At 40.3% G+C, this 20413-nt stretch overlaps 1 protein-coding gene across 2 annotated transcripts; it reads left to right on the top strand.

Annotated features, from left to right (window-relative positions):
- The first annotated feature begins 1114 nt into the window (after positions 1-1114).
- pkn3 (protein kinase N3) lies at positions 1115-20292 on the top strand. 2 transcript variants are annotated; one of them, XM_010751983.3, is made up of 22 exons: positions 1115-1437; positions 3658-3934; positions 5712-5878; positions 7082-7205; positions 7576-7727; positions 10929-11139; positions 11225-11407; positions 11855-11964; positions 12934-13077; positions 13261-13336; positions 13892-14051; positions 14687-14777; positions 15009-15052; positions 15320-15386; positions 16275-16366; positions 16737-16913; positions 16996-17058; positions 17147-17223; positions 17447-17589; positions 17745-17852; positions 17975-18055; positions 19114-20292. In XM_010751983.3, exons 1-22 carry the CDS (start codon positions 1417-1419, stop codon positions 19312-19314), a joined length of 2769 nt encoding a protein of 922 aa, XP_010750285.3. In that variant the 5' UTR covers positions 1115-1416; the 3' UTR covers positions 19315-20292. The 2 variants fall into 2 exon arrangements, with proteins under 2 accessions (XP_010750285.3, XP_019127733.2); XM_019272188.2 differs by lacking the exons at positions 1115-1437; positions 3658-3934 and adding an exon at positions 5448-5622.
- The last annotated feature ends 121 nt before the right edge of the window (positions 20293-20413 follow it).

Raw genomic sequence — 20413 nt, forward strand, 5'->3', positions numbered from 1 at the left:
TATGAATTACAATTCAAGTCAAGATGTTTAAAATGTGTTGTTTGTTTGTTGGTTTGTAGTTTATCTTTATCACCACTGTGGTGAACTTCTGTTTGTCCCAAATGTGGTGAAGCACTGAAGGACCAGTAGTTACTTATTCAGCTTTTATCCCACACAGCCAGTTTCAGCCATTCATAGAAACACAGCGGCAATCAAAGTTATGTTTACTTAAGGAGCAGAAAACTTGCCAGTACTGTAACATCATGGAGCAAAACACCACAGCACACGGTTATTCAGGCTACATGTTCACAGTACATGAAAAGTAAAACAGGCTACTCTCTGTGTGGATAGAGCGGCAGGTAAAAAGCTTCTCTCAAGGAAAACTTCTGTGAACACATGCAGGTTTTCCATGTCAGTCCACCCTATTACAGCAATAACTTACAGTCTCAGAGAAGTTCTTTTTCCAGTTTACTTTTCATTCTTCACCTATGTTGTTCATATACTCATGATAAAACATATTTAAACACCACAACAGCAATTTGTCACACATTATTTTTCCTTACCTAAAGTAAGTGAGATTGTGTTTTGTTAATATATATTTAAGCAAAATAAAAATGTCAGATTTTTACATATTAAAATAAATATTTTGCACCCTTTGGCCTATTTCACACTTTTTTCTTATTTCGATCAGAGCTGTGTGTATAACTCAGGTGTGGAAGCTGATCATGGTCTCTTATTTTCAACTTTATTCAATAAAATGTGAAAATTATATCATGCACAAACAAAAGGTACACAACACAGCACAGGAGAGATGATAACAACAAAAAATGGTATATACATACTGACAATAAAGGGATGAAAACAAAATAAATCAATGCAATGAGAGACAAATGTTCTAAATAGGGTGAAAAGTAAAACATTTTTAAGGAAACACGTTTTAAATGAATTTCTCTTTTCTCATGTCTATGCATGTGTTATTATATTTATTATGTAAAAGCTATGTTTTGATTTCCAGTTTATTTCTTCACATTGGGAGTTCCAATAAAGGCTCTTGAACGCATCACGATAAGGATAAGGCTACCTCGGCAGGTGCATTGAATAATCAAATGTGATTGGTCCCTGTAGAGTCTCTGACATTACCGACCGCCAACCAATCCAGTCGTGGTGCACTGACGTCAGTTTTGCGTCGAGCCATCGGTTTGAGTGAATTCAAACTTTAGCTCAGATTTGTGTCCATGAAGAAGACAAGCGCAGCTCTGTGGAGCTCTGTGGACAGCTTTAGCAGACGTTGAATTTCACATGCCGCTGTCACTTTACCTTCAGCTGGTCGTGCCATTCCTCCCGGGACTGTTTCAGCCACTTTCTGGACCGAAGGAGACCGTTGGGAGCGGACATTGACGCGGTGTGAATGTCCAGCATAGACGACTGACAGCCACCATGTCAGGTTTAACACTACAGGTAAGTCCATCGCCACCGGTTCTCTACTTCGTCGAATGAAGTTTAATTATTATAGAGACCAATTAATATTAGGCGACGTTTAATTTTAGCTGTTAAAAAAAGGCAGTTAGTTGATACTGTGCCAGACACACACACTGGACTTTCCTGTTTGTCTTGTTTGCTTCTCCCAACACTTCCTCTGTATTTGTGGCGTCACACAAATACCTCCAACGATTATCTGTAGCTTTAAATGTTTCATCGACTCTGTTTGACTAAGAAGAGATGGTTTAAAAGCTAAGCTGCCTCCTCGACATGGCTTTAACCTTCACTGTGCTGAGTTTCTCACTTAGGGAAAAGTTCTTTCACTAAAGTTTAGAAACTTTTTATTTTTAGTTTGAACCACCGTCCACCTCTGTCCTGCTGAGAGAAGATCACTTGAATTGAGTTTCAGTCTATAATTTGATATCTTAAAAAAGTTACCAAGTCATTTGGTAATTTTGTAATATTTCTTCCCAGGACAATAAAAGGTGTACCTGTTGTGATTGGCAGGAGGTGTGGCCTGTGGCTGATACACTACATAATAGCTGGAGAGAACAGAGAGCAGTAAAAACTACACAAAGACAGCCTACCTGCAGCAGAGGACTAATGATGGTGTCTGTCTGTGTCTGAGCTTTGTACGCAGTGCTGGAGTGGAATATATAGATAAATGTAGAGTAAATACGTTTAAAGCTTACCTGATCCAGTCCTAAACAAATGAAATAATATTGTCACAAATAAACATTTGCTCTTTTTTTTTCTTCTTCTTTTGCAAGCATCTTTTCATGTAACTTGATTCGGGTTAATTGTTGCTCACTGTGATCTAACCCTATTTTCCTTGAAATCTTAATGATTCAAGGGTTATCAGAATATTTTTCTTTCACTTCTAATCGACTTATTGTTAAAAGTTTCTATGTGAGCTCTAGTAAATCAACATAACATAAACATGTGCATGTCAGCATATTAAATGAGGTTTGGAAGAACTTTTCTCAAGTCTTAAGGCTGTGTGGGCTGTACGTGTTATGTTTAATGTTAAAATGAATACGTGGGAATCTACATGTCTTATGTAATGTGTGTATAAAATGGCTTCCTCTGGTTAATTAAAACAATTAGTCAAATAAATCATGAGTGGCCCAAAAGCAAAGATCTCATCAGTGAAGCATTTGGAGGATCTACTGTCTGCTTCATTAAGAGATGCATGTGACGAGTTGCGGCACAGTTGGTCTATCTAAACGTCACATGTCAGATGTTTCAGTCACAAACTGACTTCTTAATTGCACATTCTGTCCAGCTAAATACAAACATAACTCCAGTCTGTTTACAGTAGATATAATTTAACTGAACATTTTGACTGTGCATAAGTAGTTTGAGATATCTTAAATATTTGTATCTGTCATTATTTTTATATATATATATATATATATAGTAATAATATGATATGCCACTATATAAATAAAATTGAACTGAATTGAATAAGCCCGTGCAGGTTTTCTTCCCACAGTTCAGAGATATGTTGGATATGTGATGAGGTGTTTGACTAGGAGATTAATGATATAAAAGAAAGTGTCTTGACCACTGCTGAAACAATTGAAAACATAGTTCTGAATATTATACATTATACATTTCTGCCATATTCTGTAAATAGAAATAGAGCCCCCTAAATGTGACACACTGGAATTGGAATCCATGTGTCTTGGTGGAAGATACTTTTATTGTAAATGTCCTGGGATTTCAGTACCTGAAATCTGCATGTATTTATAATGCATGTTTAAAGAGTGTGCTTAAAAAACCCACACAATTCTGAGAAGTAGTTGAGACAGTTAGATCATCTAATAAGTGATATTAGTGTGAAGACAACGGAGTAGAAGCACTGCTGGCTTTTAATGGTGATCACATATAGGTGCTCTTGGATACTTTGGGTATACTGTGTCATTACATGGGTAAAATATGGTCTCAATAAAGAATTCAAATGACCCAGAGCACACTGCAGTGTTTGATCCGAGTAAAACCTACACACTGCAACACTGCACAAACCCTACAGACTCGGGTGGCTTTTGAAGCAGACTTGCATTTTTATTTTTTAAATAGAAACAATATAGACTGCCAGGCTGTTATGATATGTGTATACATGACAAGATAACAAAGAAATGTAAAAATAAGAACCACAGTGATCAGAGTTTGAAGCAGTTGTGGTGTCTACTTCAGAGCGGTAACCTGAAAGGTCTGGATGAGGTGGATATCCTCGATCCAGAGTTTCAGCAACGTCTGGAGGATGCTCGTACTCTGCTCAGGCAGGAGATCCAGCGGGAGCTGAAGATCAAGGAGGCTGCTGAGAGAATGCGGCGGGCCGTCACCAATCGCAAGAGCGCAGCTGATGTGGAGGGGCAACTCAAGGCCTCGAATCGCAAGCTGGAGAAGTTACACTGGGAACTGCAGGAGCTCAATGCCAGGTCTATGGCCACAGAGAAGGACAGCACCACAGGTAAGTACAACAGATCATCTGCTGAAGTGTTGTTTGACTGCTGAATTTATCTTCTCGACATAGACCTCACAGACTTTGACCTCTGCTCTAGAACCATCAGCAGGCCAAAAGTTGATTACTGTGAATGTACTGAGCACATTCATGTTTCCCAGGATGAAGCCTCTGTGTTGAGGTCCCTTCAGGAGATTTCCTGTAGATGGTACTAGAGGAAAGCCAGTTTGGGCTACGTGTTCATTCAGACTTTCAGGGAGATATTTTTGATTTTCTGACCAAAATGAAATCTTTTATTTATGAAAAAGTACCACACTCAGGCTTTGCACACGTGGCAAATAGTTTCTACGGTCTTATGCAATGTTTTATTTCAAGGCATTGCTATTTAGAGGTGCAAAATATGTCAGGAGGGAATGGAAACCTATGAAAATACTTGCTGCACCTGATTTAAGACTACTGACTAATCATGTGTGAAAACCCAGAGTAAAATCTTCAGCATTGCCATGTGAAAACAGCCAAACAGTGTCTTATTAGCTGAGACAGTGAAAACACTTAAAGAGTAACTAAACCTCCCCTCTGCATCAGATGACAATCACTACAGAGAGTCTGCTGGAGCTTTGACAGACACTGGAAACACATTCACTGTCAAGAATACAGGATGGCTGCCACTATACTGTATGTCACCTGCCTCAAAAATCAGCCAATAGCAGATTCAGGTGCAATAGCCAAGTTTTAACCAGTAGAGGGCGGTAGCTCTCTATATTTAAAGTATTATATCAAGGATCAAGGAATCTTTATTATCCAGAGGGGCAATTTGTTGTGCAGCAGCAGATTTACCATAAATAACACATATACAAACATAGGTAACAACAACCAGTAAAAGGCTAAATAAATATACTACATAAAAAGTTTCACATCTCACATTGTGTTATTAAAAAACAAAAGAAATAACAAAAGAGTTTTTGTGTCTACTTGTTCTGCATATAGGCAGGCAGAATCATGAACCATGAAGCAGCCATTCAGGGAATGACTTGGGTCGACCAGGACTGACTGTGTCTTCCAATATGTACTAAATTGTCAGGATTTGAACCAGAATGAATCAACAACATGACTAAATAACAATCTACACAGTTTTTTCATCTGAAAGTGACTGTAGCAAAACAGATGCATTGTAAAGTAAATGTACATCAGCTCTCTGTTGAGCACAACAAAAGAAAATATTTCCCTCAGTTACCTCCTTCTGAAATACTTTCCCCTGTCTGTCCCTGTAACACGATTGAGGCAGCCAGCAGTCTCTTATGTTAGCATGTTTAGCATCCTTGTACCTGTTTACTGAAACCATTTAGTCAAATCATTTAAAAGGTTTTTGTTTGTTTGTGTTTTTTTTTTTTTTTACAAGAAATCTCCCAACTTGATTTTTTTTCATAGCTTGTTCACTTCACTGATCCTTTTGTCCAGCTGATAACATCAAACTGTTTGATTAATGTTTCCTTGTGTGTAGCCTTCCTCTTGCAGGGTGAATGCATTCTTTGTGTGTCCCTTTTTTCAACCAGTATTCTAAATTCAGCAGCAGCAAACACTTCAGTGCTTTCCAGACATGTAATCTGTCAAAACAGTCCAACATCAGGTCTTAAAAATCACTTGAGCTGCAGCTGGTCACCTCCACATCTGAAGTCTTAATAAATTATTGACAGATGGTACGATAAGTGTTCAGTTAATCCACTTAAATGAATCATCACTAATAAAAGACTTTTTTTCAAGATATCTAAAAATGATTTTGATGCAGGATGCTCAGAGGAAGAAGAGCAGTCAGCAGAGTCATGTCAGTGGGAAGAGGCCACGTCGCCACTGGTCAGTCGAGTCCGAACCCTGAAGAAACAGCTAACCATGGAGACCAAAGTCAAACAGGGTGCTGATAACATGATCCAGACATACAACAACAGCTCAGTCAAGGTACAGAACACACACACCACACACACACACACACCACACACACACACACACACACACACACACACACACACACACACACACACACACACACACACACACACAGAGTTTGGTCTGGCTGTAGCAGTGAATTGACACTGACTCGTGTGGTAAATTGTTGGCTGCAGCAGAAAGCCTCTCTGATGTGTAAGGACAGAGGATTGGCCAGGAGGACAACAAAGAGACACGAATGCAGAGAATGGTACTAGCATGTAGCACTGACTTGGTTCTGTGCCAGCAGGATGACTTAAATAGGACAGGTGGTATCTCTTAAGTTCAAACAAACAACCGTCCGACACCACAGGGATTAATTCGTACCACACCAATGGGCAGCACAGCGACATATCCTTGCATATAAATCTTGCTATGTTGTCAGTGACCACATTCTGAGTGTGCTGCATGCAGTCAGATTTGTTGTCATTGTAGTAAGAGCACTGCTGTGTACAAACTGTCATATCTTTGTTGGTTACTTTGTCATCTATTATAATTCATTGTCATTTTATCAGTCATTGTACAATATGTTTGTGTTGATTTGTCCTGTACACGTGACATCCATTGCACGTCTGTCCGTCCTGGGAGAGGGATCCCTCCTCTGTGGCTCTTCCTGAGGTTTCTTCCACCTTTTTTCCCTGTTAAAGGTTTTTTGTGGGCAAGTTTTTCCTCACTCGAACCGAGGGTCTAAGGACAGAGGGTGTCACTGCCTGTACAGATTGTAAAGCCCTCTGAGGCAAATGTACTTTGTGACTTATACAAATAAAATTGATTTGAAATTGATTTGATCTATGACGTCAACCTAAAATACTTCACACACACTGCTGCTCAGAGGCTCTGGTGTCGTGAACGTGTTGTCAGGAAAACTGAAATTTTCTGTAGATCGTGACGATATCAACGTCATGAATTTTCTACAATACATTCCCACAATATTTGTGTAATGTTTGTTTTCATTTGTATTGTTAAATGTCTTATTTTTTCTGCTAAATTTGCTTTGGCTATTTTCCTATTTTATAACATTTCTATAACTCCATTAATATTTGAACAAGAGCAGCAGCATTTAACTCTTAATATGCTGTTTAGACCTAATATTTAAACTTATTAATCAGTTGTATTTATTAATCTAGAATAGTAGAAGCAATGTGGTTGTCTTAACCTGTCCATTTCATCTTCCAGGACAGGAAGATGCTGTCTACAGCCCAGCAAATGTTGCAGGACAGCCGCACTAAGATTGAGCTGCTTCGCATGCAGATTATCAAAGTCAGTCAAGCCATAGACGGGGAGCGGGATGGCTCACAAGGTAAATCTGGTAAATGTTTCTAAACTCTAAAAGCACACAGTATATTAAACAGTGACAAATCCTGTATAAAGCACTCAGCATTAGTTTTACATAAAATGCAAACTTAACTCCTTTTTAAGTCTAAAGTTTTCAGCTCAGTTTGCGTAGATCTTTGTAAAAAGGATGATAATGAAGTATCCGGTAGAACAAGTTTAGGTTACCAATATATTTTACAACATGCATTCTTGCATTGTAGTGGTCCTCATATGTACATATTGTCCAGTTAAATTCGTTGGTCATAATAACTAATGTCTAGGAATACAAAGGTTTTAAAAGGGGGTGGTCACTGTATGTGTTCTCAAATGAAGTCTGACACTAAACCTGCCCTCAGGTCATCCTGTGGAGATGATCAGTCCTCTGGAGCTGCGGGTGGCTGAACTCATGCATCGCATGAAGATTGAATCAGCTGTAGCAGAAGGTGCCAAAAATGTGGTGAAGCAGCTGAGTGGACGTAAGGTCCAGGACCGGCGCATACTTGCAGAGGTGTGTAACAGCTGGATAGTCCACACTTACACCTGGTTTTAGTCTGGGATCAGATCAACTCAATACAAGGTAGAAACAGTGGTATAGCTAACAAGTGTCATAGAGTTTTTTTGTTTGTTTTATTTCAGTGACATTTGAAGAGAAAACAAATGGTAATATTTAACCTGAAACGTTTTTAAACTGGAATACTGTGCACACTGAAAAAGACACAGTAGCACAGAAGACAACTAGGAAGTGCAACCTGTTGTGGAGAACTGTGTTCATCAGTGGTCAGTTCAGTCAGTGAAGAGAACGTGCACAGATGCTGAAAGGTTTATTGAAGCTTGATCAATGGAGAAAGGAGGATTTATCAATACACTTCATGACACGATGCTGCCTCAGTTCTGAGGAAGCTGTCCTCTCTGACTCATCTATATACCCTCACAATATTGACACAGCTACTCTCTGCCCGTAAAGGTCACAGTAGAAGGTACTGGCTAGGTATAAGTCTGCAAACAATGAAACGTGTTTACCCTTTTAGTGTTCAAAATTGTTATCTGACTGTAGAGTCTTCTATGTTATGTCCTCTGACCTTGGTTACCATAGTAATGATCAGACTGGACCTGTTTGCTTTCGTAAACACAAACATGTTGCTCTGTATCTCATGGAGAGAAGTCAGTCAGTGTCCTCATAACAATCTAAGATTTAACACTGTGACCTCAGCACATATGCTTGACCTCATGTATCCCCCTATGTGAAATGCTAGAATAAAAATTCCCTCACACATCCCAAAATGTGATCAATTTGACATGGACTGTAAAGTGACTTGTGTTCACAGTGCAGCAGTAAAGAGGAACCTTCTGTGTGGAAAACAGCGTTTCAGTGATTTAGCAAAAATGACGTGGTAGACCGTGTCAAAGGCTGCAGTCAGGTCTAATAATACTAAAATGGAAGGTTTGTTTGCAGTTCTGTTGATCTTTTAGACTACTTTCAGTGCTGTGGTTAGTCCTGATGCCAGGTTTATACACCCCGCACAGACTGTAGAGTGAAAGTCAACTTTATTATCAATGCTGCCATATGTACAGGACATACAGAGACTTGAAATTGTGTTTCCCTCTTATCCCTGGTACAAAAAGCAATAAACATGAAATATAAAATATAAGTAAAAGATAAATGTATACAAGCTAAAAGACATCCAAGAAAAGACAGTGGCAAATCTGGAAGATATAAATAGTATAAATATGGTGGTATGAACAGTATAAACAGAAAGAACAGTCTAACAGTATCAATATGGCACAGTATAAATAGAATTATCAGTATAAATATTATGGCAGTATAGACAGAATTTATAGTATAAACAGTGAGGTCTATTAAAAATAAAACATGTATACAGTGTAAACAGTTGGTGTACAACAGTTGACTGTACACAGTGCAATTTGGTTTGCAAGAGTTTTTTAGAGTTTGTAAAAGTGGCTGATGCCATTTGGGGTCACCCGCAATTGCATTTGCAGGTTAGGTGTGTGCTGTAAATGTCCTGGAGGTCCTGTGTCTCAGTGGTCAGCTGACACAGTGATGCAGCTGGTCAGGATGCTCTCTGTGGTTCCACGGTAGAAGGTGTGCAGGATGGGGACTGGTGCATCCCTGTAATTTGACTCATTGTTGTTGTTGAGCCCCACCACAGTAGTGTCGTCCGCAAACTTGACGAAGAGGTTGCTGTTGTGTGTTGGTGTGCAGTCATGGGTCAGCAGGGTGAAGAGTAAGGGGCTGAACACGCATCCTTGGGTCCCTGTGTTCAGTGTAATGGTACAGGATGCGTTGCTGCCAACCCGGACTGCCTGTGGTCTTCCAGTCAGGAAGTCCAGCAACCAGTTGCAGAGTGAGGTGTTCAGTCCTAGACAGTCCAGTTTTTGTATCAGCTGCTGGGGGATGATTGTGTTGAAAGCTGAACTCAAGTCTAAGAACAGCATCCTCACATATGAGTCCTTAATGTCCAGGTGAGTGAGAGCTGAGTGGAGGGTGGTGGAGATAGCAGCATCATCAGTGGACCGGTTGGCTCGATATGCAAACTGGTAGGGGTCCAGGGAGGGAGGGAGGGAGGGAGGATAGATTTGATGTGCTGACTAACTGCTCGAAGCACTTCATAATAATGGGAGTCAGTACCACAGGGGGGTAGTCACTATTATTACTGTCATTATTACTACCATATCTATTACTGTAATCATTTTTATCATTCATTATAATTCATTGTCATTTTATCAGTCATTGTACAATATGTTTGTGTTGATTTGTCCTGTACACGTGACATCCATTGCACGTCTGTCCGTCCTGGGAGAGGGATCCCTCCTCTGTGGCTCTTCCTGAGGTTTCTTCCACATTTTTTCCCTGTTAAAAGGGTTTTTGTGGGCAAGTTTTTCCTCACTCGAACCGAGGGTCTAAGGACAGAGGGTGTCACTCCCTGTACAGATTGTAAAGCCCTCTGAGGCAAATGTACTTTGTGACTTTGGGCTATACAAATAAAATTGATTTGATTTGAAGCAGGATGGAGAGGTCTTCTTTGGAACTGGGATGATGGTGGTGCTCTTGAAGCAGGTGGGGACAACAGTTTGGCTCAGGGAAGTGTTGAAGATGTCTGTGATGACATCTGTGAGCTTCTCTGCACAGTCCTTTAGCACACGACCAGGAATGTTGTCAGGTCCTGCAGCTTTGCGAGCGTTGATTCTGGAGAGGGATCTCCTCATGCTGGTTGGAGACAGGGACAGCACCTGGTCATCTGGAGGGGATGTTGTCTTCTGTGCAGGGGTGTTGTTGTCAGCTTCAAATCATCCAAAGAATTGTTCAGCAGAGTGATGTCGTTGTCACAGGTCTGTGGTTGAGGTTTATAGTCTGTGATGGTCTGTAACCCCTGCCACAGGGTCCTTGTGTCTCTGGTGTCAAAGGTAACTGATGCAGCTGTTTGTGGACATTTTGGGGTATTTTACTAAGAAAATGGACATTTGTCATCTTTAGCTTACAGGTCTATGTTATTCTTTTTAAGTAATGGTGTAATAATAGAATACTTGAGGGATGAGGGGACAACCCCTGATTGTAGAACACCCTAACCCTAACCCCCTAACCCAACAGTTGGGATACCTGAGGTTGTTCTTCACACACAATCACAATATAATCAATCAATCCTTCAACATGTTTTCTTTCTATGTCTCTGCTGTCACTCTCTTCCCTCAGGCCCAGGCACGCATGCAAGAGTCGTCTCAGAAGGTGGATTTGCTGCGTCTGTCCCTGGAGAGACGTCTAAGTGAGCTGCCTCCAGACAATCCCAAATGTGCTGCCATTAAGGAGGAGCTACTGCTGGGAACGTCCCCTTCCTACGGCACACCAAAGAAGCTATCCAAGGCTTCGTCTTCTTCCTCCTTCTTCAAACCAGCCAGTCTAACAGGTTGATACTAATATATTCCGATATACAGTACATGAATTTATTTTTCTTTAAACACTGAATTGATAACTGGAGTGCTTCTCCTTAGGTCGGTTGGAGGTGTGTTTGATGGGCTGCCAAGATCTGCTGGAGTCTGTTCCGGGCCGTGGTCGTGTGACCAGCGTCTCGGTCACACCCGGAAACCTTTCAGATGGAAAGTCTATGAAGGTGAGAGCCGCCCTGTCAGGACGCAGCACTAATGGCAAGACAACCAAGGCCGATGACCTGTCGTGTAAGTCAACTCTCCAACTCACACTTTATCTTTGGCTGTTTTACTTCCCTGTGTGTAAATCATACAGTATTTATTTGTCAGCTTTATGATCCTCTAAATAGGAACTAATGTAAAATCCACTATATAAATTTACATGGATGTATGTGTAACACAGTATCTCTTTACAACAATAGATCAGTACCACTGCCCACTGCAGCCTTAACTTCGACCTGAATTGTAGCATTACATCGTTACAATATTAGAATTACATCCCAATACAATTACATGTCATAACAATAATGTGAAAAGGTTCATGGAAAAAGCGAAAGGTGTCTCGTTTTAACAAGAAACTAGATATATATGAATATTGCTATGAGTTCACAGTAATGTTTGAATTGAACCCAGATGAATGTTATAGTTTATTAGTTATTGTCTGTATCAGTGTGTATCTCTGTGTTTGTGTCTCAGCGGAGATAAGCGTTGTGCTGAAGGTGGACAACAGGATAGTGGGCCGCTCAAACTGGAGACCGCTGGGTAATGAGGCCTGCGGCCAAAGCTTCAGCATCGAACTGGAACGGGTCAGTGGCTTTTACTTCAACAGGAGACTCAAATTACTGCTGAGTCAGCGCTGTATTTTCCAAATGTTCCTTCAATAACCTGCTTTTTGATGATAACTGCAGAGACTTTGATCCAGTAATGAATGTATCTGTTTTTTCATAACACTGTGAACAGAACAAATCGTATAGAATCTGATCTTTTCTATCTGATTTGTCCCACCTCTATGTGTTCGAAGACAACAACTCCCATGATCCTCTTTATGACGTTATTAAACTACATCTTTTGTTATTGTCCTCATGTGAATTACATAGGGTACATTTGAACTAACCCGTGTCGCGGGCTCTCTGGGTTTGACAGTATATTACTAAGTGTCATCTCAATAAGCCCTAATGGTGAACATCTGTTAACAGGCCAAAAACAGTAACACAGTGCTGACATCTTGTCCCTCGCTGAGTCAGGATGGCCCAGTTTGTCAGTCAACCTCCTACTCTACTCATGTAATCCCACTGCTAATCCTCTGACATTTGCTCTAGTCTGGCTTTCCCCACACACGCCAAGCAGCCCTGCTTTAAGACTTAGGACCTGATATTTGCATTAAACACCACAATTCTCATTCTCTCTGTTTGACAGCAAGCCTTGACATCAGATTCTTACACGTACAGATGTGTACTTTCTGTTCACAGATCAATTAGAAAGAGAACAGGCCTAATGAAAAGATGCTGCTGGCTACCATTCTTGTTTTAATATGTCTCTTGTGAGTCCCCAACTTTCTAAAAGTACAGTACTAAATCACCTGAGTTCACCTTTAAAGAAACTTTTAGTTTACTTTCTCAGGCGGTTGCAATAACATCAAAATGATAACATCATTTTTTCAGTTATCCTGTTGCCTCTTTTCTGGTCCAAATGTAATAATTCAGGCAGTAAATGTAAAAATGCACTAGATTAAATGAGATAATTATGAATATGTATAATATTTGTGTGTGCTCTAGTCTAGGGAGCTGGAACTTGGTGTATATTGGAGAGACTGGCGCGCGTTAAGTGGGTTGAAGTTCCTGCGATTGGAAGACTTCTTGGATAACCGCCGACATGGCATGTGTCTCCAGCTGGAGCCTCAGGGCATACTCTTCATCGAGGTTCTTAATTTCATATCTGATCTGCAGACACCTGCATGTTTTTAACAATATATTGTTCCTGCATATCTCATTCCAGAGGTGACTTGGTTTTCAAAAATAATCCCAGTCAGTGCATATTTCTTTCCTGTGATGCTGCTTCAGTCCCACACATGATTCATAATCCGCTCCTCTGCTCGTTTTCAGGTGACATTTATCAATCCTGTCATTGAGCGGCACTCTAAACTCCAGAGACAGAGGAGAATTTTCCCCAAAGAAAAAGGTAGCAACATTTATTCATACTGAATTCAGGTATTATTGATTTGTTGCTTTAAATTTAATTATTATGCTTGGTGCAGAGGCTTCATTCTGACAGTACAGTCAACTAATGTTCATTCTCTTATTTGAGCTTCTCAGATGTGAAGATTTTCAGCTTTCTTTAGTCCTCTGACAGTAAACTGAATATCTCTGGGTGAGGATGTCACCATTTTCTGACATTTTATGGTACAAACAAGTGACTGAATAAGTAAACATAATTAGTTGTAGGCTAGTCAATGATGATGATACTAAGACACGTTTCCATTGTGGTCCTTGATGTAAAGTCTGAAGAGCTGCAGGTGACTAGGCATCCTCCTACTACCAACAAACCAACAAATTCATCAACGATAAAAATCACTTTAACATTCAACAAATGATTGTTTCCCAGAAGTCCTAAACTGACCTTTTAAATAATTAACATTTAATTTATTTCAAACCTAGGATTGTAATTAAATTGTAGAAGGTGACACCTTTCCTCACGTCTTTCACTGTATCATTCTGACTATGTCTCTCCTCACAGGGAAGGACTTCCTGCGTGCTGCCCAGATGAACATGAACTTTGCCACTTGGGGACGTTTGATGATGAGCATCCTGCCTCCCTGCAGCTCCCTGGAGCCCATGAGCCCTCCATTAGCAGCACCTAACACTGGCTCCACATCAACCACTGCTTCTCCGGCAGGGTAAGACACTGTGACCCAGAAACATCTCTTTGTCACATCTCTTTGAAAGAGCTGTTACAAAAGTGAGCTATTAACTTCTTTGCTTGGCTTTCCACTGTGACCTGAGGCTAATTTTCTACACACTCATGTCTAGAGAGAATGTGACTTCAGTGGAGGGCTGGTGGCATTATGACCCACATTGAGACTTCAGAGAAGTAAAACATTGTGCATGTATAATAAAAGTGCGTGAGGTTCTGAAAATGAGTGTTAATAAAGGATTTCACAGATGGAAACCAACCCTGTGTCTATCTTGGTTGGTCTAACATGGTTTTATTTAAGTGTCCTGCACCTGTTCTGCCCAAACCATCGGGGCTTAGCCAGGATGACCACATGACCATTCGGAATTTCCACAAATTCATGATGGGGAAAAAATACAAGTACTTGTTCTTGGGTTGGGTTCTTTATAAAGTTACAAGTGGGCAGTCATGTACATGTGTGAGTGAGACAGTAACTGTTGGCTATATGATTTTTGAGATTTTGAGATCACAAAACTTGTAAAAAATCTGAAGAGCAGAACGGCCAAAAGATGGCACCGAAATCACAACAGTGGCAGTATAATAGTTAAGTGTAATAGGTTTTTTTCTTTGGTTTTTCAGAGAATCCGCTATGGTGAGTCTAAATTTTACAGAAGAACATCCTGGTAGGTCCCCTCATTGCACAAGAAAGAACACAAAAGACTCTCCACTGGTACGTACATCACATGATTTGTTTCTCCTTCTTGTTCAATTTCCAAACAATATAATTCTGAAGAAGGGAAGAAATTAATGATTGAATATAGCATAAAAGATGAACAGTGAGAATAGTTATGCAAGGATCAATACCAGTGAGATGTGTCATCAATCCTTAATGTTTCTTTATTTCAATTCATATTGTACTGATTCATTTTATGTGTCACTTTGTCTCCATTGTCTGTACAAGAGCCCAAAGCTCAAACGACAACCCTCGATTCATCCACCCCAACAGTAAGTCACACTGAGCAGGAATGTGGTAACTTCTATTTTTGTTTGTAATTATTTATATATTCTAACATATGTTTTTTTGTATTCTAAGATAAGTCTGTATAAAATATATATTCAAATCCCTAACTTTGATAAATGTAACAATTCACATTAAAGTAAGCCATGAGACACTGCCAGCATTCTCCAAACAGTATAGTATAGTTTTATTAGAAGATGGCAAAAACAACAGTCATTTGTCAGGTACAAAATAAAATGCTCTTTTGTTCTCAGGGACAAACTACTTGAGATGGAAGACTTCAACTGCATTTCAGTTCTGGGAAGAGGTCACTTTGGAAAGGTGTGTGTCTACTCTAACTGGTTCTCTGTCAGTGGCAAAGCTTTGAGCAGAAAAAAGAGAATTGAATGTTTAAAGGATATACTAGAGTCTGTTAAAGTTCATGTCTTTGGACTGTGGGAGGAGCTGGAGTACCCGGAGAGAACCCACACAGACACAGGGAGAACACGCAAACTCCACAAAGGCCCAGCCGAGGTTTGAACCAGGAACCTTCTTGCTCTGAGGGGCAGTACTAACCACTGCACCACTGTGCTGCCCTCAGCATGTTCTCGTTTACAAAAATACTAAAACTAAATAAATAAGTAATATCAAATAAAAGAAACATAAAGATCAAATTCACAATATAAACTTATATCAAGAAAAGGATGATAACAATGCCAACACAAACTAAAGTTGGCGTTACAGACACATTTTGAACTGCTTTGACAAAAGATAAATACATTTCAGACTGGTTAACCAAGTTAGTGATAAAAGTATGTCATACTTTAAAGAATCTGTCATGAGACTCATTTTCTCCAAACTCAAGAACTTGTTCACCTAATGCAGTGTTTACATGTTTGACAGGATGAATCTTCTCGCTAGAAGAGTATTATATGCAATTTAAGTGGGATATTATCAAATTTAAAATAGCAGAAGGTTGCATCAATTGGTTTTCCAAATATTTTAGTAGAAACACAAAATGACGAGCCCTCCATGGCAGCTGTAATTTAGACTGTTGGAGCCTGTGCATTGTTTTAAACTACATGAGGCTGTCAAGCAGAAAAAAAGCTGTGACAGGATGGATGACCGCTCATCTTCTGCCTCTATTAGTAAACACGGTGTTCTAAAAGCAGATGTGAAGCTTCATATGCACCATGTAGTCAGTATTTATCCTGTATGTCCTGATCCAAGGTGCTGCTAGCAGAGTATAAGAAGTCAGGCAAACTGTATGCCATCAAAGCCCTGAAGAAAGGAGATATCGTGACACGTGACGAAGTTGACAGGTAAGCAAGCCCTCATTGTTAAAGTGTCAGTGCTTCTTTACACCACTCTGCAGTGGATTCCATCTAAATATGTGACTCCTGTAGGAACAGTGACTCTATTTTTCCAGTGATCAGTTTGTGGAGCATGTTAGCTTTGAAGCATCTGTCACTATGGTGATCTATCCTGATTATAGATTAACCAGCTGGATAACTCGTGTATTGAAGTTCATGAATGAATTTGGCAGCCTAAGTTTTTCTTACATGCTTGGAAGGAGAGGGTAGATGTGGGAGAGTATTCATTTGGGGTTGCAAGACAATGACATGCAGTATATGTTAATGTTCAAGTCTGTTGTGGACATTGTCATGAAATACTGTGTGTGTTTGTGTTCAGCCTCATCTGTGAAAAGAGGATCTTTGAAGTGATCAACGCCTCTAAACATCCTTTTCTGGTGAACCTGTACGGCTGCTTCCAGACAGCAGACCACGTGTGCTTCGTGATGGCCTACTCGCCTGGAGGAGACCTCATGACCCACATTCACAACAACATCTTCACTGAGAAACAGACCCGGTTAGCACACATCACTCTCTGTAAACAAGTCTAACCACAAAATCCAGGATGGCTGAATCATTTCCATCTCTCTGTTTTTAAGGTTCTATTCATCATGTGTGCTGCTCGGCCTGGAGTTTCTCCACCAAAACAAAATAGTTTACAGGTAAGTCCATATCAAACTGGACTTACTTCATACCTTCAGGATGGGAGCATGTAGCACAACTGTGTGTGTCTGTCTGTCTGCCTGTCAGGGATCTGAAGCTGGATAATCTGCTCATGGATGCAGATGGGTTTGTCAGGATAGCAGATTTTGGCTTGTGCAAAGAAGGTAATCAAACATGGAGCAGAAGTCAAACTGTTATATGTAATTTCACTTTTTATCTACTGTACATGGCAAGTCAAATAAATGAAATGCCACATCATACTATCTGTCAGTGTACAAAGTTTCCTACACCTGCTCTTGTGGTGCCATGCTGTAACTTACTTCATTAGGATTGCATGTTGAAGTGAGCATGATGTTTCAGAATGTGTAATTGCTGTACTGTGTGTAGGTATGGGCCACGGGGATCGAACCTCAACATTCTGTGGCACACCAGAGTTTCTGGCCCCAGAGGTGCTGACAGACAACAACTACACCCGCAGTGTGGACTGGTGGGGGCTGGGGGTCCTTATCTATGAGATGCTGGTGGGGGAGGTCAGTATAAACAAGACAACAGCTCAGGGGAGCAAAGAGTTAGTTTGTGACATTATTTATTGCAGAGCCACCAGGTGATCCACCTGGTGACAGAACCACGGAATAGAATCTTCAAGAAGAGCTTTAAGTCTGTGCTGCTCTCTCTTCGGTTTCAGTCTCCTTTCCCAGGTGATGACGAGGAAGAAGTGTTTGACAGCATTGTCAACGATGAGGCTCGCTATCCTCGCTTCCTTTCTCCAGAGTCTGTGTCCCTCATTCAAAAGGTTAGCCTCCTGACAAATGGATCATGTCTCCACATGGACTCCTCCTTGTAATCATGTATCAGTACCATGATTAAAGTATAGCGCTCTGATCTGACTCCCCTCATTTGCTCTCTGTGTTTCAGCTGCTGCAGAAAAATCCTGAATTGAGACTTGGAGGAGGAGAGGAAGACGCCTCACCAATCAAAAGACACAGATTCTTTCAGGTCATTGTCCAGCCGTACACTACCTTCCACTGCAACTGTTCACTGCAGAACATCACAAGTGTCTGCCCAGTGTTGTTTAGAGCAGCACCTCAAAGCAGCAGCATCTGAGTTTTAGGAAGACAGACAACTTCTCAGCTCAGTGTTCTCTTCCTCACAGATCTCTAGATTTAGGCAAATAAGCACTTTTTTAGAACACATCTTATATTCTGAAACAAACAAACTGGTCCCAGAGTAGAAAATCAACTTTTAGACATCCATAGGTTTCATTTAACTATCCCACTTCCACCAATCACAACTTTTTCATGCCCAGTCAATGTGTAATATCTAGCATTTGAAATGACAGTGGTGTGGAAGTGAGAAAAACTTGGAAAAATCTGTCACAATATTCAAATAGTCAGTTGAAGAGTAAAAGTAAAACATTTTAAAAGTGCTGTTATTCCTGTGACGCACCATCCACCCAACTAATCTTTTTCACCAGTGTCCAGACTGTAACCCTTAAATTATTCAATTCTTAACCAACACAACCTGGGTGGCCGTGTCTCAGTGGTAGAGTGGGTCGTCCAATAAACCCGAGGGTTGGCGGTTCGACAGCTGGTGGGGCCGGGCGCTGCGAATCGCTGCCCACCACTCCAGTCTGTGTGTATTAGGCATCTGCTACTATGTGTGATCCTGTGCATGTGTGTTCTGACAGGTGCCAACTAGATGGGTCAAATGCAGAAAAATAATTTCATGTGAATGTGATTATTAAAGTTTCTAAAAATAAAAAATCATTTTAAAGGTAGTTTTAGTGGACAAGAATATTTTGAAGCACTACTATGCTGAATCAAGTGTTCAGAAATTTTTGCTTACCGAGTAGTCATGAGCCTTTCTCACAGCAGACATTTGTTATAGGCAGTTTTTTAATTTTAAGCTTGACAAACAAGTCCACACTTCCACAGCACTAATGCATATTGAATCATAATGGCAGCTTTTTGTTAGTTTGTCCATCTTTTTGTGTGTGTGTGTGTGTGTGTGTGTGTGACCTCTCAGTAATGCCTGCTGTTCATTCATGTTAACAGCCAATGGACTGGGATGCCCTCCTGGCCAAAAAGTTGAAACCTCCCTTCCTGCCAAACATCAAAGCGGCGAAGGACGTCAGTAACTTCGACGAGGAGTTCACTCGCCTCAAGCCGGTCCTCACCCTCCCTCGAACGCCCTGCGTCCTCACCGCCGAGCATCAAGAAATCTTTGCTGACTTTGACTTCTCTTTCATGAGTTGACCGAGTTTACCCTCTGTGCTGCCACCTGACTGGGACAGACTGCTCCTGTTTATACCTACTTTTATTCGCCATAAAACTCGTGATTGAACAGAAGCTCGACAAGCTGCCGTCCTGCCTTTTTCACACAGTTCCACATTTCCAGCTGTACATCACCTCTGTGGCCTTTTTACAGCAACACTACATCCACCAAAACCAGCCTGTCGCACTTTGACACCACCTTTGACACTTAACATTTTGTGTTTTGTCCACATTGAGTTTCATGTTGTTTCTGTCATCCAGCAATAAGATCAAAATGTTGAACATTTACTGTTTGTCACCAGTGTAATGACCTGTTTTTTCTTTTGAATTTATATATATTTTCTTTTTTCTTACAAATGGACGTTGTTCCAGCACTGCCCTCTCAATCCAAAGTACCACACTGTAAATATTTGTGATCTTAATGAAGAGAACTGACTCTGAACCTTCTGTTATCTGTAACCATTGTATGTCCATCTGTTGTTCTGGGATGTAATATAGCCAGATTGTTAATTTAAGTTCTTTCATAGATATTTCTTAGTCTGTACAACTGTATTTGGATTTTTAATGTAATACCATCATGAAGATTATGCTGATAGCTGACAAACCAGCCTATATGTGAAGTGTAAACTACATGAAGAAAAATATGAATGAATAAATTTCTATCTGCTGGACTTGGAATGACGGAGAAACTCTTGATGAAACATTGATTTATTGATGTTTACAGTCATTTCAGAGTAGTAAAAAACATTGCATGACAGTATTGCATGTAATTCAGAAGTACACAACATGAATTAAATGTTAATTCATAGAAACCAGAGCTCTCCCCAACTGACCAGAGGGAATCTGAAGTTTGTCCAACACTACTGCTGTTAAACTCAACACCACACTTATTGCTGTCTTACAGGGTTACTATTGCACAAGGAAAAGCTCAAATGACTCAATTAAAACAGTCATACAAAACATTAAAGACATTTTCAAAATAGTTACAAAATTATGTACAATAAAAAATAGCTTGAAATGCTGCCCATTGAAAGTCAAAGCATCCTGTACATCATGGTTGGATTAAATAGGAACAATACAG

Source organism: Larimichthys crocea, chromosome I (genome assembly GCF_000972845.2).
Source record: "Larimichthys crocea isolate SSNF chromosome I, L_crocea_2.0, whole genome shotgun sequence".
NCBI classification, from domain to species: Eukaryota; Metazoa; Chordata; class Actinopteri; family Sciaenidae; genus Larimichthys; species Larimichthys crocea.

What these genes read in the sequence shown, in the direction of transcription:
- pkn3 (XM_010751983.3), top strand. Translation starts at nt 1,417, where the DNA reads ATGTCAGGTTTAACACTACAG. An exon ending in TCGATTCATCCACCCCAACA is followed by an intron (nt 15,053 to 15,319) that starts GTAAGTCACACT and finishes TTTTGTTCTCAG; the next exon opens with GGACAAACTACTTGAGATGG. An exon ending in CTGTGTCCCTCATTCAAAAG is followed by an intron (nt 17,853 to 17,974) that starts GTTAGCCTCCTG and finishes TCTGTGTTTCAG; the next exon opens with CTGCTGCAGAAAAATCCTGA.